We start from the raw sequence: 26,264 nt of genomic DNA, 5'->3' as shown, positions 1-26,264 counted from the left end.
ACAATTATTTAAAACAGCAAAGATTGGAAGACCTTGAACGTGTGAAAGATAATCCTCCATAGCATGATTGCAGTAAATCCCATACATGAAGTTCAACTGCATGTTCACTCATTTGTCTAGTCACCTTTTAAATACATAAATACAAGTGTAGGTGCACATCTGTTTTCAGTTTCCTATCCAAGAAGGTTTTGCTACACCTAGCAAATTATCTCTTTAAGCGAGGATGATTAATATGAACTGCTAGATGAAAATGTAGGCTAAATAATTAAGCAGCACCAGACTACAAAGGACCGTATGAAACCATGCTGTCAATCACCAGCTAATGATACATGGCACAACAGAAAATTATAGGTAGCATTTTTTAAACTGGGCCTGTCAACATGAATGAACATGAAAGAATCAATATTACGGAGAAAATGATCCATGGGTCATACGAACCATCTGTTATCTTCCCAATTCCAGAAACTGGTTGTTAAAAAAAGAGATTGCAAATGATATAGGAAAGAAATAGGGTCAGGTTTTTTTTCATTTAACCTTCATTATTTGGTTAACCATTAACACTTCTAAAAAATAATAAAATAAAAAAAAATCTACATAAATATTTCTAAAAAATAAAATAAAGGAAAAAAATCAATATCAATAGGCTTTGTGCTTCTGCATTTAATGACATTTTATTCTATTTTTTTGCTAATCGTTCCACAGCAACCTTGAGCAGATCTTGTGCTACAGGGAAACTGAGGGATGTAAATATGACCGTTTAAATATTGTGTGTATATATATATATATATATATATATATATATATATATATATATATGTGTGATAAAAATTGGTTGGTCCACTGGTCCTAGATCCCAGTGGAACCTTGGAATGATGGGACTTCATATGAATGGGCAGTTTCAGTCATCACCGTTTACCATCGCTATGTCAAATCAATGTATTGTACCACAAATATTACATCATGTGGAATTGCCGCCAATTGTATTTTATGACATTTTGTAATAAATTATAATTTTCTATATACCTTTGCTTACCTCCTTTACTGTGGATAACAGATCCGTTATAGTCCCATCATTCCAAGGTTCCACTGGGATCTAGGACCAGTGGACCAACCAATTTTTATCTTATATAATTATTCAGGGATGAGGATCCGATATCTTAAACTGGGTTGATCTACCTCTTACAATATATATTATATATATATATATATACACACACACACACACACACACACACATATACATACACATACATATATATAATTTCAAGTGATTGTAAAGTCAAAGTGGAAGTTCAGCCAATTCCGAATGCTAAATCTACCCTCAGCCACATTCATAAACTAATCTAGGAATTAGGACTTCTACTCGGATCGCGGGAGCAGGTAACGGTCTAAACCCTTCTGGGTGAAGTTCAGCTTTAACCCAAAAATATTTTACCTTAATGCAAATGATGCATTAAGGTAAGAAAATGTTTAGGCTTTACAACCACTTTAAATTATACTTGCCACCCCAATGTACTCAGTGACCAACTTCAGACTAGAAGATAAGAATTCCAAGCACATTGCTGTGGTCTAGAAAAGGACCTACGAGACCTTCACCTTTCAGCAACCAGGTTAAAATTGTAGTAAACTCCTCTTGGTCACTTTTACCTACAGGTAAGCTTAGAATAAGGCTCATCTGTAGGTACAATGAATATCTCCTAAACTTGCACTATTAAAGATATATTCACAAGTTCTGTAGCCGGAGAGGACCTTCTCAGAGAGGCTCTGGCCTTCTTCCACCTGCAACTCCCTACTGGCCCTACACAGTGATCGACATCTTCTTAGACCCAATGAAGGTGCCAGGGTGGAGCTTAACCCCTCTATTAAATGTTGCCATGAGCAGTGGTATGCTCAGAATTGGCCGGCAAGGTGGGGATTATAAACTGAAGCTCCTGCCAATCCACTTTGCAGGGCAAGCGAAGAGATATTCAACTTCCTGAAAATACAAGATATTTTTCAAAAACTCAAAAACTTCAGAAAAAAAACGATATAAACCAAGCATGATATGCAAAACTTGGATGAAGTCAGGACTTCCGTTGTAGCTGTCATTTTCCATGAGTCATCTCCTCATTTGCCTCTGGATAATAGCATGTAGTCCTCTCCTTTGTTCATTGTCCACTGGAACAGAGGCCAATTTCTAACTGCAACTTGTGAACTTTCATCATTTCATAATGGATTTCTATTATACATAAAAAGATGAATTGCAAATATACATTAAAAGAATGCTACCCTCAAAAACTGCATTGAAAATATTTTATTTAGTGTAGCTCGTTGTCTTATTTAGTGTAGCTGGTTGTGCATAAAGTTTTATATTGTGCTTCAGTATTGTTTATATGCAAAACTCAGACATTGTGACTGCTTGCATTTCCTCTTCATAATAATTATCAGCCTTAGCCTCAAAGTGGAAAGCTGAGGCAAAATTATTTTCCACCTGTAGCAACCCATACTCCTAATCAACGTGCCTTAGAAAGACCATCACAGTGACAGTGTTTGTACATAGCTCACCACCCCAGACATGTATGCTTACCCAGCCATGCTCCATTGCCGCTTCCCTGCACTGCTGAACAGGTTCCTATGTAAGGGTGAGCATGTCACCTTGCCCTTTTTGACAATTTTCGGGCCCGAGTAGTCAAATCTACAGTTCTAAATATGGTTACATGGGGTGCACCACAACGTTTTCCCCATGCCTCAGCTTTTAACACCAGCTGATGTTGCTTAGACATGTGAGGCTGCTGCAGCAGGGAAGCAGTAAGGAAATGTGGCTAAGTAACTTTACATGTTTGAAGAAGGGTAAGGCTATATGCATCAGGCACTAAATCTCTTTATCTGGGTTACAGTTCTTATGGGCTACAGTGTTGGTGCGGCTATAGAAGTAATTTGGCCACTTCTATTGTCATCCCTGGTTTAGAGTGTCTGTTGGAGGTGGAACCCATCAGGGACATTAGCACCTCACCACCTCCCTCCTACTCATAGTGGCACGTTTAAAGCACTAGACATACTTATGTCCAACCTAATAAGTGTTTTGAAGAGTAATTCTCCCCCCCAGTGCGATGTGATAGACTAGAGTTTCTGCGGAAAACTCTCCTGCTTGGATGCAACTATTGAAATAGGCTGTAGTGCATTAGGATAACGTGACCCAATTTTAGAAACGTTATGAAATATTCACATTAAGGTGGTTTTTGTTTCAGGTGTTGGTTTCTCTACTGAACCATGTCTATTACCTGGGTTCACACTATTGCGAGGAGAGAACCAGCGCGATTTCAGCGCGGGTTCCCGCATTGCATCTCCCTCGCAGGCAGTTCACACTGTCCTCTGCGAACCGCTGCGGGTGTCAATTCAAAGTTAATGACCCTTCCAGATTGGTTCACAGATCACAGTGCGAACTGTGAATTTCGGACAGAAATTGGATCGCATTGAGGGTGAACACCCATGCGATCTGATTCCAGTGCGGGGGGGGGGGGGGGGAGGTTCCTGCAGCATTTTCATGTGAATGCAATGCAAGTTCAGCCATACAAACTGTATGGCTGAATGCGCATCACACAGACATCGCATGTAATCTGCACAGCAATGCGGTGCAAACATCATGCAATGTCTGTGTTTGCAATAGTGTTAAACCAGGCTAAAAGATGTACACTGATCAGGTCATTAAATGGTTTCATTTGTTGCTCTAGATCAGCCTTTCTAAACCTTTTCAACACAGAGGAACCCTTGAAATAAATTACTGGTCTCGGGGGACCCCTGCTAAAAATAAAAAATCTACAACTCATGACATTAGTGTGACAGCCAGTGGGAAGAATGCTCCTTACTCTTGTCACCATTGGGAAGAATTATCCCCCTTACAGAGAGCTAAAAGGAACAATGGTGTCATTGGAAACTTATCTGCGAGGCAGAAATTGCCCATTGCTCAAGGAACCCCTAGCAACCTCAGGAGGAACCCTAGGCTTCTACTGAACCCTGGATAAGAAACCCTGATGTATATGCACAGCCTACAGTAGAATAAATCTTCACATTCCAGTGTCAGCAGTTTCTGTTCAAAACATGAGGCATGTGGCATGGCACTGCACAGGTTAATGCATGAACTTTGTTATCCGAGAACATTTACTGTGAAAGAACTATATATCCCACAATACCTGGGTCTTTCAGTCTAGTGCTCTGCGGGTGAGATCCTCTACACAGTATTTAAATCTGACACAGACAAACAGGCGAAGCAATTAAAGAGGTTTAAAAGGCTCAAGGTTTTTACTTTCATGCATTCTATGCATTTAGGTGAAACACCTTCTGTGTGCTGCTCCCTCTCGATCCAGCGATGTGCACGAGAGCCGAGCTTCTCCCGAGTCTCTCATTCCTCATTGGCCTAGATAGCAGTGAAAGCCACTGACTCCTGGTACAGTCAATCACAGTCAGTGAGCCAATGAGGAGAGCTGAGCGGTGTGTCCTTTGGACTCAAAGCGGGGCTTGGGCACAAGCACACCAGGGCCCCCAGAGGAAGAGGCTTACTACTGGGGTCACTGGCTGAAGAGAAGGAGCCATGAGCACCAGCGGGGGGCCTGAAAAGTGGGGGATCAGGGCAGCTCTGTGCAAACCTTTATTATTATTTTGACAGAGAACAACATTCATCTCTTATCACATTAGTACTCCCATGTGTGTGATCCTACACAGAGAATGGTGTGGCATACACTGGATGCTGGGTGACCTGGGACAATGTGTTTCTTGTCTCTTTAGGCTGCATTTGCATGTCTGCTTGTGCATTTTTGTACAGCGTCTTCCATGCATTAGCCAATAGAGAAAAACTATCATGTTACATCATTTGTTTCTATGTTTCTGTTTTCACCTGTTTAAAAAAAAAAAAAAAAAAAAAAAATGCACCAATCTGCTTGAATTGAGCTACAAAAGTAGCTCCAAAACTTTGAGTTTCAGGCGTTTGTCTTCAGGTGTTTTGGAGTGGAGATGTAAACCATCACCATAGAGCCGTGATGGCGGACTTTGGCACCCCAGATGTTTTGGAACTACATTTCCCATGATGCTCATGCACTCTGCAGTGTAGTTGAGCATCATAAGAAATGTAGTTCCAAAACATCTGGGGTTCACCATCACTGCCATAGAGCTATTTATATATATATATATTAGGGATGCACCGAATATTCGGCGGCCGAACATTATTCGGGCGAAAATAGAGAAAATTGCACTTTCGGTGTTCGGCCGAATAAATCAAAAGGCCGAATAATTTTGAGCCGAACAATGTCTCACCTTCCTCATTGCTGCTCGCGGTCCTCTATTATGATCTATGTAAAAAATGTCCTCTGCAGTAAGTAACCCTCTGATAATGTATGCAATGATCCTCTGTAGCTTCCGCCCTGACCGCTCACCTTCCTCATTGCGGCTCGCGGCTCCCTTCTCACACGCCGCCGGTGTCCTGTCCGGCCGCGAGTAGGGGGTGTGACGTCACGCGCGCGTCCCGCCCCCTGCTCCTGACTGGCGGCTCCTTCACACTAGGTCCACGCCCCGCCCCCCTGTTCACGGCTTTTGGCTCTGGCTGCAGTTGAGGTATGTGATGTGGAGCTGAGCACATTTGGGGGAGAAGAATACGGTAGCTGCACAAGCATTAGTGTGACTGCCATATGTTGTTGCCACTTGCCATGCTAATTATATTAGAGTGCCCTATAAAGTGCCCCTTGACATAAAATGTGGCCATCAGCGTGCCCCTTATTTTATGCTAAGGGACATGCTGATGAGCATATTTTATGTTAAAGGGCACTCTGATGGGCATATTTCATTTTAAGGGGCACGCTAATGGGCATATTTTATGTTAAGAGCAATGCTGATTTAAATGTTTTGTTTTGCCCATCAGAGTGCCCCCTAACATAAAATGTGCCCATCAGCGTGCCCCCCTAACATAAAATGTGCCCATCAGCGTGCCCCCTGACATAAAATGTGCCCATCAGCATGCCCCTTATTTCATGCTAAGGGACATGCTGATGAGCATATTTTATGTTAAGGGGCACGCTAATGGGCATATTTTATGTTAAAAAAATGCGAAACACCGCGTTCGGTATTCGGCCTTCGGCCAAGCATTTCATTATTATTTGGCTTCGGCCAAGAATTTCATTTCGGTGCATCCCTAATATATATATATATATATATATATATATTTTTTTTTTTTATTCTCCATGAGCATTTTGGAGCTTCGAGCTACAAAACGCTCAGGTGTGAAATTGGGTGAACCGAATCACCCAAACGCTCACTCCAATGGGGATGACAGGCATTCCGCTCTCTTCAAGAGGAAGTAAACCCTCCTCAGGAAGTTGTACCTATAGGTACGTCTATGATAAGGCTTACCTATAGGTACTGTAAATATGTCCTAAACATGTACCGTTTAGGAGATATTTACCTGACATGCATCCAGTGACGTCACTGGCGCATGCGCTCTGAAGGAACGGCCGATCGTGCCGTTCCTTCAGAGCCCCATGCCGTGACTGTTGGCTCCCGCGCGAGTGCGCGGGAGCGACGTCACCGAGGCTCCGGCCAATCAGATGGCCGGATGCCGCGATCCCGGAAGACGGGCGACTGGACATGTCGCCCGTCATAGAGGTGAGTGAGCGGCACGGCGGGGGCTCGTTTTAAGGTAAGTATTGCATAATGAGCTAGTATGCGATGCATACTAGCTCATTATGTCTTTCTCTTGCAGGGTGGGGAAAAAAAAAAAAAAACGAGTTTACAACCTCTTTCAGGCAGTGAACTCCAAACATAAGCACATGAAAGAGAAAAGGAGGTGCAAACACCTAGTGCATTACCCGTGGACACCTTTAAAAAGTTTATTAAAATGCCAAAAACATACTCCCAGACATAAAGAGTAAAATTTGCATATAGGAAGTCCGCCACATGTGGAAATGAACATGCCCCTGTAAATGGACCGTTGACGCGTTTCGTGAGTCACGCTCCCTTCCTCGAAGCTCTGTGTCGGAGTATTTTTTTGGCATTTTAATAAACTTTTTAAAAGGTGTCCACGGGTAGTGCACTAGGTGTTTGCGCCTCGTTTTCTCTTTCATGTGAATGGGGCCTTAGCGAATAGGGGCAGGTTCAGATGTGAGGAGGAAGGAAGGAGGTACTGGAGGTAAAGAAGGTAGAGAGCTTGAGTTGGTCATCACCAGTATGGAAAGGTCTAGTAGTAGTTGAAAGCAGGCAGTAGCACAAAATATGTAGAACTGTAGGCCATGAAAAGCCAACAAGGAGCGCATCGAGAAGAAAAAGAATGTTGGGATCACAATTTCTACAGCAGATAAAAATACACAGTATATGCAACACCGAAAAGCTTGCTGCACAGAAATCTTTCTTCGGAGTCCTCCAGTAACACCATGACACAAAGGGAGGAGTGTGCTGGGAGTACACAGAGGGTCTGCTCAGTGTAAGCATGCCATCACATAGCACAGAGAGCTCAGTATTCTTGTAGGCATGCAGTGTTTGGATGATGAAACTCTCTGCAATTCCCCAGCTTCCAGCTGCTGCTGTAATCACCGGGAGAGGTTCTCTGCACACACACAGCTGGATTCCATTTTCTCACGTCTGGACCACTATTCAGTCCACAGTTATGAACATTATATGACAGAGCTCCTTTCCATGCATCAGCTGAGCAATCCTTAAGGCGATGTTCACATGTAGGCGTTTTGGGGAGTTTTTCTGCTCTAGGATCAGCTCAAAAAACGCCCAACAAGACAAATCCTATTCATTTCAATGGCCCCTGTTCACATCTGAGCGTTCCAATGCCCGACGCTCCAAAAAGTACACGAGCTTCTTTTTGGGCAGATTACAGGCATTTTTGTTAGATGTCAATGTCTTCCTCCAAACACCTGCAAAAAACGCCTGTAAAACGATTGTAAAAACGCCTATAAAAAAACGCCTGGAAAACGCCTATAAAATAGCAGCGCCTAGATATGAACGTAGCCTAAAGCCCCTTTCACACAGGCTGTCAGTTTTTCAGGCCGACCTAATCAGACTAGCCATTTACCCCTATGGAGCGGCAGATGTCAACGGACACCGGCTGCTATCCAATCCTCTCTGCCAAATCCAGACGGATGGTGGTCCTATTTTCCTTCCCTCTGGCGGATCGGATAGGATCAGATGAAAACGGACAGGAGGTTAGTCTTCATCTGATCTCCCCCCATAGAAGCAAGTGGGACTCTGTCAGGTCCGTCTCTGCACATTGAGCAGAGATGGACCTGACAAATGGATCCACCCCATGTGAAAGGGGCCTTACGGAGAGGAACATATAGGTCACCACTGCTGACCCCTTTTTCAGGAAACGCTGGTTGCCAGAAGGTCATGATGAGCCAATGGCTTCAGTGCTTTCAGAGTTACTAACCCCGAAAAAGTATTCACATGAGTTCGGGATTCAGTCTGACATCACCCACTGCATGCTTGTTCCTAGCCAGGCAACTATCATTCTTCGGTCAGCAATTGCAGCCAGCCTGTTTCATTAGTATAGGAGTATAGGTTTTCTTTACCCACTTGACCTCTGGAAGATTTAACCCCCCCCCCCCCCTTTCATGGCCAGGCCATTTTTTGCGATATGGCAGTACATTACATTAACCACTTGCTGAATTGACGCCTTTTTTTTTTTTGTTTATAGCGCAAAAAAAAAAAAAAAAAAAAAATCGCACAGGTGATCAAATACCACCAAAAGAAAGCTCTGTTTGCGGGAAAAAAAAGGACGTCAATTTCATTAGGGAAAAGCGTCGCACGACCACGCAATTGTCCGTTAAAGTCACGCAGTGCCGAATCGCAAAATAGCCCCTGGTCTTTGAGCAGGAAAATCCTCCGGGGCTTAAGAGGTTAACTGACAAATTACTTTTTGCTATAAAATATAACCAATAGAAAAAAAAAATATATAAAAAGAAACCCAATCTCTTCATAAACGTAGGCCCAATATGTATCTGCTACACATTTTTGGTAAACAAATCCCAATAAAATGTCTATAGATTGGTTTGCACAAAAGTTATAGTGTCTACAAACCATGGGACGTATACTGAAATTTTTATACTAGTAATGACGGCGACCAGCGACTTCTAGCGGGACTGCGATATTGTGGTGGGCAGTCTGACACTCTGTGGGAACCAGGGACACTAATACAGTGATCAGTGCTAAACATTTATATTGGTTAGGTGTGTGCATAGCCAGTGTTTTTGTATACTTTGTGTGATGCTTTTACTAAGGAAGTGATGGGTTTCCTCGCTCTGCTTTGCAAGGCAAGAAAATCCATCACTTGCTCCTTGTCAGAACAGAGGTTTGCCTTCTTTACATAGACAGAGCTCTGTCCAGCCTCTCTCCTTGCCGATCAGCGGGTGCTGACGGACATCCATTGGCTGGCACCTGCTTATTGGCTTGTGCCGTGTCTAATCACACACAGCCACGGTGACGCGTGCCTCCTACCCGGAAGTGCCAGATTACATACTAGGTATGTGATCCGACGCAGGTGAGCCGCTCCGCCCCAAAATAAAGTATGTTATGCAGTCCACAAGTGGTTAAAGAGGATTTTGGAGGACATTTTTTTTTTTTTTTTATATCATCTCCTACTGCAACCGAGTCCACCCACAATGATCACACTCAAATAGAGTAAAGTTGGGTATACACTAGGAGAAATTGGTTTGACATTTGTTGTAAGAAAATTTGTTCTTTTCTAATTATGAGTGGGGATAAAAATCGATATTTGTTTTCGACCACAGCGCTGGGAAAATGCGAAGATGTGGGGTGAAAATTTTTTCTCAAATGTACGAATTTCTAACCGCTTATGCCGTTTTTGTTCTGTAAAGTCCCATGTTGTTCTGTAAGGTCCCGAGTTAATTTGGGTGCCAGGGATGGAGTATAAGTATGTGTAGTCATCCAGTGTGCCGGAATGTGAACGGAGCTGTGCATGGGCAGATCAGTGTACGTTCTGCAGAGGATTGCGAACAGGCAAGTAAGTGTACTTAAAGTGTTTCTTGAAACCCGCCCTGAGAAATGCCATGCAGCCACTGTGGGAAAGCATAGTCAAGAGGTGGCTGTAGATCAGCAGATGCAAAAATGGGAGAAAGGCTTTTCGCATTGCTAGACTAATGTGCAGATAATCTCCACGCCTGTAACATCTAGAGCAGGGGTATTGAATTAAAATTTACAAAGGTCCAGTCAGTAAAATATTCTTCCAGCAGAGATCCGAATTGCATGTTTGTGCGATGGCCGCCCTGTATCCTCACAACCAATCACCCGCTTGTTAACTTGGATAGCCCCCGCCCTCTGTCTATAGCTGTCCTGCCTCCAGCTGTTGACTCTGTGAGACCAGCAGTGGCGATGATGGCTGTGGGCGGAACGATTCTAAAGGGTGGGACCGCAGGGGTCCAGATGAAACATTAACTGGGTCCGGATCCGGACCCCGGTCCGCCATTTAGTGATGCCTGATCTAGAGCAAGGTTTCTCAACCAGGGTTCCTCCTGAGGTTGCTAGGGGTTCCCTTGAGCAATGGGCGATTTCTGCCTCTCAGATAAGTTTCCAATGACACCATTGTCCCTTTTAGCTATCTGTAAAGGGGTAATTCTTCCCAATGATGACAAGAGTAAGGAACATTCTTCCCACTGACCATCACACTAATGTATAAATTGTGAATGGTCACTTCTTACCTGCTAAGCACAGGTGAAAAAGTATCATTATATTAAAAATTCACAATTTCTCATACACCGGCCATATAGCATGCAAAAATTAATAAATTTTATTCATTGATTTCAACATCTTACTTAAATTATTTATTCTTTGTAAACGTAGAAGTCAATGTAAATATTGTATGTATTACTGGTGTACTAATATTTTAAATGGATTGTTATTTGTTCCTCTCCAATGATCTTAAAGCTTTCCTCCGAGTCCTTCCCTCCTCGCCCACCCCTTTTCCTGCTGCATTTCACACTAGCAAAATATTAGCAGTCGCCGGTCTGCTAAATACTGAACGTCTTTGTTTGAAGGAGGGAGACGCTGGCAGCGCTGGAGTGGTGCAATAATGGAAAATAGAGCCATGTGAAAAAGGAAGGCTGAAGTCAGCAATGTAAATACAGGCTTTGGGGAGGGAAGGGGGGGGGGGGGTTGCTCACAGTTGCTAGGCGACCAGGGAAGAGCCCCCGTTTCCTACAATACCTTGGAGAATGGTGTACAGTAGCAACTTTAGCAGCTGAGCGGTTGCAAGTGCAGCCTGATGTGTGTACCGAATAATCCAGTTTAGCCTCAAGGTTACCAGGGGTCGGATGCAGAAATGTGGGTCGTGGGGTATTGTCAGAACAGGAATGTGTTGCAGTCCTAAATTAGAATTAAATGACTGCTAATGCATGTAAACAAGATATGTTGTCATAAAGTGAGCAAACCAGAAACAGCAGAGATAGGAGTCCGCCAACAATGGGGTGACCCACATGATTTTCTGGCGGTATGTAGGCTTCACGCACCCTCCATGGGGGTCTCTGACCGTAAAAAAAAAAAAAGAAACCTTTTTGTTTGGAGTAAAATATTTACTGTACATAGTGAGCGTGCATATATGAAAAATACACACACACGACAAAAGTCTTTGCATCTTTTATTAACCCCTTGGCATCGGCGCCTCCCGGCTCTTTAAGGGGTTACAGATGCCGAGAGGTAGGGCAGGGTCTAAGATTATGTGATTGCTGTGATTGGCTTCACATGATTGGAAAGTACACAGCTGCTTTTACATACTGGTATGCATATATGGTGCAAAAACAAGCCATCCCCCCCCCCCCCCCCCCCTGGTCTCCAGTGGCAAAAGGACTGTGCAGGAGAGGACCGACAATGGCTGTGAAATGCCTGGAAAGTGACGTCACCCATAGACTTACTATGGGGCTTCCGTTGTTGGTTGCCACTCCTGCACCCACCTCCAGACTGAAGCCGCCGCTGACAGCTGATGCTGGGACCGGCTGCAGAATAGGCAAGTACAGTGATTTATGCTTTACAGGTTAGATAGATTAGGCCGCAGTGATGGCGAACCTTGGCACTCCAGATGTTTTGGAACTACATTTCCCATGATGCTCAGCTACACCGCAGAGTCCATGAGCATCATGGCAAATGTAGTTCCAAAACATTTGGAGTGCCAAGGTTCGCCATCACTGGATTAGGGTTAGAATGTGGGACAGAGCAGGTTTGGCATTAGTTAGGTTTTGCCTGGACTGCTACTTTAACTTACAGCTAGAATGGCTGCACAGCATTATGCTCACTTCACCTTTCACAGGCACTCCCTGGATACAAACAAAATTGGCTTTTGGGCAGAAATGCGTAGACTTTTCTGTGAGTTTTTATCCCTGTGGAGGGATTAATGAAAGGAAGTTTTTACTGCAGCTCTCTGGTGTGCCAATTGATTCGTATGGACTAAAAGGGAAAATAAAAAAAAAAATGTATATGGTGGCAGTGTCCCAAGGTGAGGCGTTTCTGGATTAGGGTGTACAACCTCCTCTACACTCTCACCCAGGTAAACCTTGCCAAATCCCAGAGAAAAGCTCTGCTGGGCTGCAAGGTGGAGCCAGCTTAGATACCCCAGAGACGGCTTATAGCCTTTATATTCATATCAGCAAAATTATTACAAAATCTTGGAAGTCTGAGCTTGAGCTGTTCAAGACAAAACAGCAAACTTTCCTGGATTTTGATTAATGAGATATATCAGCAATCTTAAATGATAAAATGCGGATGTTTGAGAAAGTGTGGGACCCATGGGTCAATGTGTCAAGTATCTGACAGGAGATCCCAGATCTATACCCGATAAAGGTAGTTTCAGGACGGAGTCGGAGTGCAAAGTCATACCCTACTTTCCCTTTTAATATTCCCTCTTTTCTTTTTCTCTTCTCAGTTTTTGATGTTATATATCTATCAATCAATCTCTTAGGTCTTCTTGGCTATTCTTTCTAAATTTAGAGAAGCTACTGCTAACTCAGGGTGAAGGCCTGTTTGTGTGACGAGGGGGGGCGCCTTTCCCTGGAGGTAAAGGTCCCCTTCTACGAATGTATACAGTTTATTCCAGGCATATTTCTAAGCTATTGTGGTCCACGGGCCGACCTTAAGCTTGGAAGAGCAATTTGTAGTACCTCTGTCCTCTGGGGCCCCGTAGGCCGGGGATATGCTGCATTAATGTATCACTGTTCATGTTTTAAACAGGTCTTGGGGTTACCCCACATGGACAGTGCATTTTATACTGACTTTGAAGTTTCTTATTGGGGGGGGGGGATAGGGAAGCCTTTTCTATACTGTTTTATGTTAACAGATTTTTGGACTGTTATCCATTCTGTATGTATTTTACATTGTGGAAGATGTGCATTCTTTGTCCTTCATACCTTTTGTATTCTCTTTTGTGAAAATACTTCAATAAAAATATTGAAACCGAAAAAAATTGCCCTCTGAAACCTTATTCACATCTCTAATGTATTTCAAGGTGTCAATCATATCCCCTCTTTCCCTTCTATCTTCAAAACTGTACATAATTAAGTTTCTGAAGTTCCTTCTGATGAGTTTATCCCTCAGAACTTCCACCATTTTTGTTGCCCATCTATGGGAACGTTCTTTGTAATATCCTGGAGCTACTATCTTAGGAGAACTAGACACTTTACCTTGGTATCTGTAACGGAACAGGGCACCCCTGAGCGGGTACCTCCGTTGACAGATGATCCTAGTGCTTCCCGAGGGCTCCAAGCACTCCACCGGACACTGTAAGCACTTCAGACTCCACGAACCGCCGCAGCTTGGTTAGGGTCTTGGCAACTCCTACCCACCCTGGACCTACAAAAAGGCTCCAGGTTCCTGTGGGTGAACCTCTCTTTCCCCAGAGAGTGCAGCACGAACAAGCTCTTACACAAGCTCTTACAAGAGCTCAGTGATTATCCAAGGGAGTATGGAGGACATAGCAATCCCTTGCAGCAGATTGCCCCAATAAGAGACAGAACTCTAGATTGAGGTGAAGGAACTCAAAACAACTTTATTGAACAAGAGACTTCTATACAGAATTTGGAACATCCCACCCCCAACAACCGCTTTCCTATTGGTCAATTGTAAAGTACCTGTGGTCTCCTTCAGGTCCTCCTTAGCCATGCAAATGAGGACTTGAAAATGAGTCAGCAGGGATTGGTCCGATAGCTTGACCAGAAACACTGCCATGTGCAATGAGACAAAAGCCCCCAGGGGGCAATCAATGTACACAATAGCCAGACACAGAACAATGGGAGGTCATTAGCACTTACAATGAGACAGGGCAATCCACATTCCCAATACACAAACAAAAGGAAAACCTTGCTGACATTGAAAGATATGTAATATACACAGCATTTAGGAATTACAGATTTCATGGCAAATGGGAATAAATCTTAATATTTCTATATGGAGATATTGCTGGCAAATATGAAGCAATCCAAACCATTCCTTATCTGTCTTTAAATTCCAGTGATGGTGAATACCGTCACAGTACCCTTAACTGCACATTATTAACGAATGCCTGCCCCATTCTACATTATACTCCTGGCCAAGTTAGGTTGACAGCACTATGGAAAGCAGGACTGCATAATCGACTAGAAATCCTTGCCAATATCTGCGTTCCAGAGTGCCCTGCTATTCAGGACAGGTGAAGATCAGCTAAGCCAGGGGAACCTGACCTGTAGGAACCATGAGGTGCCTGCTGTATGGTACTAGTGGTAATTGTGTCATTTCAGGTTCACTTTACCCTACTGGTTTTAATAAAATATCTGTCTTGGGTGGTGTTTTTGGCTGTTTGAGAAGATCAGACACCAGCAGTAGCATCTTCACAATATCCCTCATGTATAAAGACAAAGGCAAAAGAATAAATGGGAGGAATTACCGGCAGCGACCATATACCGGTTTTCCTGGTCTTCAACAGGAGAAAAAAAAAAAAAAGGAAAGCTAGCTAGTGACATTCATATTCACTTATCAGCTTAAAAAGTACAAATATCTTGCCTATAGGGCAAAAAAGTAAAGCTGAACTGGTGACAGCAATACTGAAGAGGTCATCAACCACACCCATACTGTTGGCAGTGAATGGTTTTGAAGGCCCGGAACTCATCCTCCTGAGTTCTGCAGTGTTAGTGGCTGATGCAGCCATGTAAAAGCTATAATTACATGTAATGATTACCTTGACGTCTTGCTCGAGGGCATTGATGAATTCGCTGTCAACTTGTCCTGTCTGTGCCACTCTCATCCCTCTGCGCTCGGCTTTCTTCAGCCGGTATTGCAGGATCCGGCAAGTCTTGTGCACTTGTTCTAGCTGTTGCCGGAGCTCTTGCAGCTGATAAACATCTTCTTCCATGTAGACATCTCTCATTTCCAACATCTCTGACCGAAGCTCTTCAATCTCATCCTAAAGAAGAACACAGACAAAATATTAGAAGCTTGCACATTTGGACAATGCAGACGATGCCTACAGAAGGCACAAAAATTTCTAGACAAAACCAAGTATGCTCATGATTTAAAGTGTTACTAAACCCACAACAGTAAAATCAGTCTTGTATACGCAGTAAAGCATGCTTGTTATATTCTCTGTGGAACCTAGGGGGTTAATCCTCTGCATTGTGTAAAAAAGGCTGTTTGAGCCAGTCTTCTTTGATTCTCCCCTTCTTTTACTATCCCCAATCCATCTCTTGATAGAACAGAGTCTGGGAGGGACTCTGCACATGCTCAGTTTGGTGTGTATTGCTAGAGAGTGGTGATGCACCGAAATTTTGGCCACCAAAAACCATCAGCCAAAAAAGGGATTTTCAGCGTTGTGCCGAAAGAGAAACATAAGTGCTGATAATGGCTGCCGAAAACGCCTGCGACTTTACCTTGCTTATGGTGCACTGTAGGGCTGAACGATAGTCGATGTGATATCGACTATCGTTCTGCGGGCATGGGCGATATTCATATCGCCGAAGACACGATATTTAGCACAGGGAGAAGTCGGGACTCGGGGGGAGGAGGACTCACAGTGTTGGCAGCCGACACATCAGTTTTGCTTTCGGCTGTGATCGGAACTCCGCCCCTCCAGCCCGATGCAATCCAGCCCTCCCAGCTCTGCCTCTAGTCTCCAGCCGACCATTACTCCGCCCTGCTCCACCCATTGTCTCTCCTTGCTGCATCGGGGGCGCGCACGGGGGCGGGATCAGGCTGTAATGTTTTGTAAATGGATTCAATGGAGAGACAATGGGCGGAGCAGGGTGGAGTAATGGTCGTCTGGAGACTAGAGGCAGAGCTGGGAGGGCTGGATTGCATCGGGCTGGAGTTCCGATCACAGTCGAAAGCAAGGGGAAACCGATATTGACACAACACCGGATCTCGGTCCAGGGGGGGGGGGGGGGGGGGGTTGGGTGTGTGTGTTCCCCGGCTACACTCCGGGCACAGCACCATCACCAGGTGAGATCGGGGGAGGGATGGAGGTGATCAGCTGACACCAGGCACACCGCACACACGTCGCTTCCTTCCAGCTGTGCAGTGTCATGTAAGCTGAGCGCTGATTGGCTGAAGCAGCGTCTTCCTCCGTGCGGCCTGTCTCCTCCCCTGTGATATGTGTCTCCCAGTGATAGCACGTGACTGTGGAGAAATATCGCGATATAGATCGTGGAAAACCAAATATCGCAATGTACTTTTTTTCCCCCAATATCGTGCAGCCCTAGTGCATAGGGCCAATCAGCACTGGCCAGACAAAAAGTCAAGGGTTCTGCAGCCTCATAGGACAACCAGAGCAAAATAAAAAACTCCAACAAGTTTTAACCAGACACTGATAGAAGTCACAAGACTGCTATATACTGCTGATGAGAAAAGGTATTTAGCAGTTTAGATTTACTAAAATTATTTTATTTCCATGTTCTGTGTACTATGGGAGACCAGATATGGTGAATGCAGGGTGCTGGGTTTGGTAATACTTCAATACAGCTGTTGCAGTGGTGGCCAACAAAATACAGCCATCAAGGGACCCTTGCATCCATCCAAGAAAATCTGAAACCACAGTGCATCCGGAAAGTATTCACAGCGCTTCACTTTTTCCACATTTTGTCATGTTACAGTCTTATTCCAAAATGGATTAAATTAATTATTTTCCTCAAAATTTTACGAAACAATCCCCCGTAATGACAGCGTGAAATAAATTGTTTGAAATCTTTACAAATTTAAAAAAAAACTAAAAAAAAAAATCCCATGTACATTCGTATTCACAGCCTTTGCCAATAACACTCAAAATTGAGCTCAGGTGCATCCTGTTTCCACTGATCATCCTTGAGATGTTTCTACAACTTGGAGTCCCCCTGTGGTAAATTGAATTAAATTGGACATGATTTGGAAAGGCCCACACCTGTCTCTATAAGGTCCCACAGTTAACAGTGCATGTCAGAGCACAAACCAAGCCATGAAGTCGAAGGATTTGTCTTTAGACCGCCGAGACAGGATTGTATCGAGGCACAGATCTGGGGAAGGGTGCAGAAAAAAGTTATGCGGTCCCAATGAGCACAGTAGCCTCCATCATCCATAAATGGAAGATGTTTGGAACCAACATGACTCTTTCTAGAGCGGGCTGATTGGCAAAACTTAGCGATCGAGGGAGAAGACCCTTAACCAGGGAGGTGACCAAGAACAAGAAAGGTCACTCTGACCGAGCTACAGCTTTTCTCTGTGGAGAGAGGAGAACCTTCCAGAAGAACAACTATCTCTGCAGCACCAATCAGACCTGTATGGTAGAGTGGCCAGACCAAAGCCACTCCTCAGTAACAGGCACATGACAGCCCACCTGAAGTTTGCCAAAAGGCACCTGAAGGACTCCTTCCCCGAGAAACAAAATTCTCTGGTCTGATGAAACAAAGATTGAACTTTTGCCTGAATGGCAAGCCTCATATCTGGAGGAAACCAGGCTCCACTCATCACCTGCCCAATACCATCCCTACAGTGAAGCATGGTGGTGGCAGCATCATGATATGGGGATGTTTCTCAGCTGCAGGAAGTGGGAGACTAGTCAGGATCGAGGGAAAGATAAATGCAGCAATGTACAGAGACATCGTTGATGAAAGCCTGCTCCAGAGCTCTCTGGACCCAAGACTGATGTGAAGGTTCATCTTCCAACAGGACAACGACCCTAAGCACACAGCCAAGATAAAAGGAGTGAAGAACAAGAACAGGCGCCAATGTAGTTAGCCAGAAAGGTTTATTGCACAATATACATAATAACTTACACATAGGTAAGCTCCAGTCCGTATGGCAGCGTCTCCAGCGCACGATCCGGCCGTCCACCGGCCCGGAGGTGACGTCACAGGAAGCTGGTCAAAGAACTTGGTTACACCGGAAGCCGCAAGTGGAACGCAGGCTCCCGGAAATGACGCAACGCGTTTCGGAGCATGCGCACTCGGCTCCTTCCTCAAGCGTAAGTGACTGCCACCTGGTGCCAGGTTTAAATACAGCAGTCTACAATCAATTAACATGGAAATCAATACAAGGGGCGGCGCAATACTCTGCAGGACCAGCTCCACCGCCAGCACTTCTGGAGAGTACGCACAATACTTTATGAATAATACAATGGATTTCGTACTGGGGCTTATTCATGTACAACAGCTTTAGACAAACAATATACACTAAAAGTATTAAAACTATTAAAAAAGTCCTCAACGATAGATATATTGAAACATGACTTACATGCCACAAAACTAGGAGAGAAAATGAAATAATAATATGTACACATATATCTCTCTGTACCCAGGTACAGAGGAAAAACGGCTTACCTTATAATAAGGAAAACCGTAGGCTCCGAGGATCATGTACTCCCAAAAGGAATTCATTTTCCCATGATCCATAATACATTATAAAAATATATAAGCACCTAAATGTGCCGGATAGCTAAAAGACAAGAGACAAAGTTCTAAGAACTATAAAATTGCTATAAAAATACTTTAAAATACATGCACACATGTATGCATGTGTGTACACACGCACACATATATACATGTATGTACCCATATGGTGCCTACAAAAGGGAATGACTAGGAAGGGAAAAGGTGATAAGGAATGAGAAGGGAGGGAAGGGAAGAAAGGGGAGGGGGGGAAAAAAAGGGGGAAAAAAAGAAGAAGGGAGGGAAGGAGAGTAAAGGGAAAGGAGGGGGGGGAGGGAAAGAAAAAGAAAAAAGGGGAAAGGAGGGGGGGAGATGGAGGAAAAAGGAAAAGTTAGAGTAATAACAATGCACTGACTCACAAAATAGTATTAATATCCAGCTCCTCGTTCAGTCCCCCGGGAGCTAGAACATTCAGAGCGTATATCCAGTAAGTTTCCCTACTGCACAGACGCCTGAACCTCTCGGCCTCAGAGGTGCCTTTTGGAATTGCCTCAATTACCCAGACATATAATCCTTCAGTGGATTTATTATGGTGTTGAAGGAAGTGCCTGGGGACGCTATGGTGGTCTTTACCCTCCTGAATATAGCGTCGGTGCTGGCCAAACCGTGCTCTGAGAGTCCGTATGGTCCTGCCAACATAGTGCAGGCCACACGGACATACCAGGCAATATACCACGAATTCAGACGAACAGGTGTGGAATTCATTAATTCCATACCTGTTGCCTCCAATCACAAAGTCCTTCTGTCCATGCTTAACATATTTGCATGTTAAGCATTGTATTTTACGACACTGGAGCTGGTCCTGCAGAGTATTGCGCCGCCCCTTGTATTGATTTCCATGTTAATTGATTGTAGACTGCTGTATTTAAACCTGGCACCAGGTGGCAGTCACTTACGCTTGAGGAAGGAGCCGAGTGCGCATGCTCCGAAACGCGTTGCGTCATTTCCGGGAGCCTGCGTTCCACTTGCGGCTTCCGGTGTAACCAAGTTCTTTGACCAGCTTCCTGTGACGTCACCTCCGGGCCGGTGGACGGCCGGATCGTGCGCTGGAGACGCTGCCATACGGACTGGAGCTTACCTATGTGTAAGTTATTATGTATATTGTGCAATAAACCTTTCTGGCTAACTACATTGGCGCCTGTTCTTTTTCTTCACTTCTGCCAGCGGATTCTTCGGAGTTTTTCCTGTCAGTGCTGCCTTGTATCCAGCCATTTGGGACAGTCCCGAAATAAGAATCTGGAGCATCCCCCGCGCCCCTCCTACAGTGGTGGACTCCTTTCTTTCTTGCCTGGTAAGAAGCGCCCAACAAACCTTTTTTTTTCTGAACATTGCCTTTAACTACGAAGGTTGGTGCTGCTCTCTCCAGGAGGAACTGTCTGAACATTGCATTGTTAATGTTACTTGCTAACGTCCATATATTATCCTATTTTAATAACATTGTTAGGTTTGATTTTAATGGGTCTTTTCCAATTAGTTTAAGTTTGTCTACGTCCTCTTGGATAGATGCCTATTGACATGTACATTATACTCTAAATGGTTATTTTATATTAATTAATTTATATATTTTTAAACACTGATATATTGTCAACCTTGTCATAACGTTTACTTGTAATAACTTCATTCTGCCATGGAATTTCTTGATAGTGTGGAGTCCCAAAAATATTGTGTCCTGGATCAACTATATTCTGTTTTTCCAGGTACACTTTTTGTCCCTATAGACAAATTTATACATGAACACTACCATAGACTATGTGCATCTTTTAGAAGATTGGAGAAGGCTATCGATGCTGCCAATAACCATTGGTGGGATCGGTTCTTTCTGGATCAATACCTAGCAGCCAATATTACACCTAGGGGACTCAGGATTATGAAGGAGTGTTCCTTCCTGGATACCCCACATACCAAGGAATGGCAAGCCATCTCGGAGTTCTGTACAAACAAATGGATAAAAATAATTATGGAACAGAGAACTGTCAAATATGACCAAATGGTCCACAAAATACAGATCCTAAGTAACGAGATTATGGATCTCACTACAATATTACCGAATAGATGGCTCCGTACCCTAAAACAGAATACCAAAAGAAATGAAGATAGCCTAGTTTGTACCAAATTAGGAAAATTTCGGCGTGATTTGGATGACTACAATAGTAATATTGTCTTCTCCTGGAATAACAAACACAAAAATCAGAAACAACGTACTGATCATTCTATGGTATCTACTGATTCCACCCCTTCTCCCTCCCTTTCGTCCCTTCCTGCCCTTCCTTCACTTCTTACTATGCACTGCCCACCTCCTCCATACCATGTACCTTATATGTTTACTAAGAGGGCAGACATAGGTCATCCCTCTCAATTTCCATACAAAAAACCTAAGCTCTGCCCGCAAATTAAAAATAAAAATAAAAATAAGAGAACGGATGCTGCACCCGCTCATAATGCGATCAATAACAATAATACCACTAAAAAGAAAAAAAGCTATCCCTCTACTAAACCCAGTAATACTACATATATCCAGAAAACTGCTACAAACACATCAACATCCTTTAGAGGGCCTCCTTCCTCATTTAATAAGACATGTCCTACACCTAGTGTAGTGCTATCAGAACCTTCTAGTAATTGCCTCAGTGTCCCGGTAGGTACCGGCACACGAGAAAATGCCCTTACCCCAGCTGGTTCTGCTGATGGAGGTTTCCCTATATTGACACCAACACCTATGCCTCAGGTCCCCCTTTCTGGGTATTCACCTGTAGAATGTCCATCTACAGACGGTATGCCAACTAATATGACTGCGGTCCCTTTTTTAGTGTCAGGACCTCTCCCCAAGCGTCTAAAGAAAAGAAAACACGGCGCAGAGGACATAGGGGAAGAGGAAATAGATCAAAATGCCCGAGTCAGGAAAATGAGATGCCAACAGTGAGGATCTTTAATTTATCTACTTGCGAACTCACCGCCTATGATCGGGCCATACTTAGCCGTGGCCTCACCTTTGCCCCTACTACCAAACCCAATCCGTTTCAAATATTTAAGGATTTGAACAAATTTATCCGCAACCTGACGTTAAAGAGACATTTCTCTTTAAAATCAGCTAAGGCACCTACATACAACGATACTGAGTGCGCCTTGAGCACCCAGTTATCTGACCAGACATCTGGTGTAGACACGGAAGTAGCTTTAGCCATGCTAGAGGAGTTGTATATGGAAGGTAATGCACCCTGGGAGGGACAGAGTGAGATTGATGTTGAGGAAGTTTTACTTACCCAGCATCTTCCCATCTCCCCCCCCATGAGACATACACAATTAAAACCCAAGTCCAATTTTTACCCTACACACTCAAAAGGCCCGTGTATAGAAACTTTTTACCGCATTGTATATTCTGACCTCTTAGATATGTGCAAAAAAGCTAAGAAAAGTAATAACAGCAAATATGGTTGCAATTTAAGTAAGGTGGAGAATGTGGCCCTTAAAACATTAATGTCCAATACTAATATTATCATTAAGCCTGCGGACAAAGGCGGTAGTGTCGTCATACAGAACAAAAGTGATTATGTGAACGAGGCCAATCGGCTGCTATCCGATGGTAACACATACATGAAACTTAATAAAGATCCACTACCCGAATATACAGTTGAGGCAAAGGTTTTAGCTACCACTGCCTTGAGGAATGGTATCATCTCTAAAACTGAGATGTCTTTTCTCTTTAGGGATTATTTTCATACTCCATATTTTTATCATTTACCTAAAGTGCATAAGTGCACAACGAATCCCCCCGGTAGGCCTATTGTTGCTGCGATGGATAGCATCACAAGTGGCTTCTCGCAGTATATTGACATATTCTTACAGCCGATAGTTCAAGAGCTCCCCTCCTACATCAGGGATGGTATACATTTGCTAGAACTCCTTACTCCGTATACATGGGAGCCGACATACTTGTGGGTCTCGTTAGATGTACAGTCTCTGTACACATCTATCCCACATGCAGTTGGCATGAGGGCCCTAGAGTTCTATCTCAGTCAGGATGATACCATTCACCCCAAACAGGCTGACTTCATATTGCAAGCCACTCTGTTTTGTCTTTCACACAATTACTTTTTATTCAACGACGACTACTACCTACAGATCACGGGCACGGCGATGGGAGCCAATTTCGCTCCATCGTATGCCAATCTCACCATGGGACATTGGGAAACTCGATATGTGTTGAATAATAATCCCTACACTCCACATATAGTGTTTTTCGGACGATATATCGATGATATCGTCATCATCTGGGATGGAGAGGCCGCAGAGGTTGTGAACTTCGTGTCCCATTGTAACAACAACGACATGGGACTGAAGTTCACCTCTGTGATTGATCCCGACCATTTGGCTTTCCTTGATCTGGATCTACACCATGACAACCAGCTAATATTGGCCAAGAACTACATAAAACCAACTGCAGGCAATTCCCTGCTGCATTACCATAGTTGTCATCATCCCCGTTGGTTAGATAATATCCCGAAAAGCCAATTCTGTAGACTCAGACATAATTGCACCAAGACCTCAGACTACAAAGTGCAAGGCACGGCCCTCAAACAAAAATTTCTGGAAAAAGGGTACCCAGATACCATTGTTGAACAGGCGTTCATCCAATATATAGCGCCACAGACCGTTAAGCGTGTCAAGACTGGGTCTGATGGCACACAGATGAGATTCACAACTCAATTCCATAATCACCACCGACAAATGGAGCGAGTGGTAAAGAAACACTGGCCACTCCTGCTCCAAGATCCTCATCTAAAAGCAGTACTTCCAGACAAACCCCGTTTCTCATACAGAAAGGCCCCCAACATAAAAACAAAAATCGCACCCAGTAAACTCAAATCTAAAAAATATGCTTCTCCGTCCCTGACCTTTTTTAACGTCACTGGTATGTACCAGTGTCGTAAAATACAATGCTTAACATGCAAATATGTTAAGCATGGACAGAAGGACTTTGTGATTGGAGGCAACAGGTATGGAATTAATGAATTCCACACCTGTTCGTCTGAATTCGTGGTATATTGCCTGGTATGTCCGTGTGGCCTGCACTATGTTGGCAGGACCATACGGACTCTCAGAGCACGGTTTGGCCAGCACCGACGCTATATTCAGGAGGGTAAAGACCACCATAGCGTCCCCAGGCACTTCCTTCAACACCATAATAAATCCACTGAAGGATTATATGTCTGGGTAATTGAGGCAATTCCAAAAGGCACCTCTGAGGCCGAGAGGTTCAGGCGTCTGTGCAGTAGGGAAACTTACTGGATATACGCTCTGAATGTTCTAGCTCCCGGGGGACTGAACGAGGAGCTGGATATTAATACTATTTTGTGAGTCAGTGCATTGTTATTACTCTAACTTTTCCTTTTTCCTCCATCTCCCCCCCTCCTTTCCCCTTTTTTCTTTTTCTTTCCCTCCCCCCCCTCCTTTCCCTTTACTCTCCTTCCCTCCCTTCTTCTTTTTTTCCCCCTTTTTTTCCCCCCCTCCCCTTTCTTCCCTTCCCTCCCTTCTCATTCCTTATCACCTTTTCCCTTCCTAGTCATTCCCTTTTGTAGGCACCATATGGGTACATACATGTATATATGTGTGCGTGTGTACACACATGCATACATGTGTGCATGTATTTTAAAGTATTTTTATAGCAATTTTATAGTTCTTAGAACTTTGTCTCTTGTCTTTTAGCTATCCGGCACATTTAGGTGCTTATATATTTTTATAATGTATTATGGATCATGGGAAAATGAATTCCTTTTGGGAGTACATGATCCTCGGAGCCTACGGTTTTCCTTATTATAAGGTAAGCCGTTTTTCCTCTGTACCTGGGTACAGAGAGATATATGTGTACATATTATTATTTCATTTTCTCTCCTAGTTTTGTGGCATGTAAGTCATGTTTCAATATATCTATCGTTGAGGACTTTTTTAATAGTTTTAATACTTTTAGTGTATATTGTTTGTCTAAAGCTGTTGTACATGAATAAGCCCCAGTACGAAATCCATTGTATTATTCATAAAGTATTGTGCGTACTCTCCAGAAGTGCTGGCGGTGGAGCTGGTCCTGCAGAGTATTGCGCCGCCCCTTGTATTGATTTCCATGTTAATTGATTGTAGACTGCTGTATTTAAACCTGGCACCAGGTGGCAGTCACTTACGCTTGAGGAAGGAGCCGAGTGCGCATGCTCCGAAACGCGTTGCGTCATTTCCGGGAGCCTGCGTTCCACTTGCGGCTTCCGGTGTAACCAAGTTCTTTGACCAGCTTCCTGTGACGTCACCTCCGGGCCGGTGGACGGCCGGATCGTGCGCTGGAGACGCTGCCATACGGACTGGAGCTTACCTATGTGTAAGTTATTATGTATATTGTGCAATAAACCTTTCTGGCTAACTACATTGGCGCCTGTTCTTTTTCTTCACTTCTGCCAGCGGATTCTTCGGAGTTTTTCCTGTCAGTGCTGCCTTGTATCCAGCCATTTGGGACAGTCCCGAAATAAGAATCTGGAGCATCCCCCGCGCCCCTCCTACAGTGGTGGACTCCTTTCTTTCTTGCCTGGTAAGAAGCGCCCAACAAACCTTTTTTTTTCTCAAGATAAAAGGAGTGGCTACGGGACAACTCTGTGAATGTCCTTGAGTGGCCCAACCAGAGCCCAGACTTGAATCTGATCTCTAGATGTTCAGGTTGAACTGGATTGACTATTGTCTTTATTCAACCTCAAATACTATTAACCTTGAGAGTTCAGAAAATGGCTGTGCACCGACGCTCCCCATCCAACCTGATGGTGCTTGAGAGGTCCTGCAAAATAGAATAGGAGAAATCGCCCAAAAATAGGTGTGCCAAGCTTATAGCATCATACTCATTAAGAATGGAGACTAACTGGTGCTTCAACAAATTATTGAGCAAAAGGCTGTGAATACTTATGTACATGGGATTTTTTTATTTTTAATAAACTTGCAAAGATTTCAAACAAACTACTTTCACATCGTCATTATGGGGCATTGTTCGTAGAATTTTGAGGAAAGGAACACGTGTAATTCATTTTGGAATAATAAAATGTAGAAAAAGTAACTCGCTGTGAATACTTTCCGGATGGACTGTACTTTAGGGCAAGGTACACAATGCAGATTACTTTGGTTTTATAGAACACCCACAAAAAGCCTTTGTAAAATCATCATTTGTTTGCCCTGAAACCAATAACCGTACAATAAAGGCTTTATTTTAGTGGAAGGAGCTGCTAGAGAGCTGTACCTAATTATTGTCTGTCATTGTCTAACTGGAAAAAGAAAAGAATGCTAAATAGTTCTCCATGTGTGCATACATTCTACTTCATTTCACATCACCCAATTGTAGAATTCTGCATC

At 43.7% G+C, this 26,264-nt stretch overlaps 1 protein-coding gene across 1 annotated transcript in view; it reads right to left on the bottom strand.

The window, feature by feature from the left end:
* The window catches only part of MTCL2 (microtubule crosslinking factor 2), a 197,779-nt gene that overhangs the window by 117,306 nt on the left and 54,209 nt on the right, over positions 1 to 26,264 (bottom strand). The window contains exon 2 of the mRNA XM_082271721.1: positions 15,179 to 15,403. Within this exon, the coding sequence (XP_082127847.1) occupies positions 15,179 to 15,403 (225 nt within the window). The remainder of the gene's footprint in view (positions 1 to 15,178; positions 15,404 to 26,264) is intronic.

Source organism: Pelophylax lessonae (assembly GCF_965119305.1).
Source record: "Pelophylax lessonae genome assembly, chromosome: 11".
In the NCBI taxonomy this organism is placed as follows: domain Eukaryota; kingdom Metazoa; phylum Chordata; class Amphibia; order Anura; family Ranidae; genus Pelophylax; species Pelophylax lessonae.
Note: the sequence above shows the minus strand (reverse complement) of the source record. Positions and strands in the feature narration are given on the sequence as shown.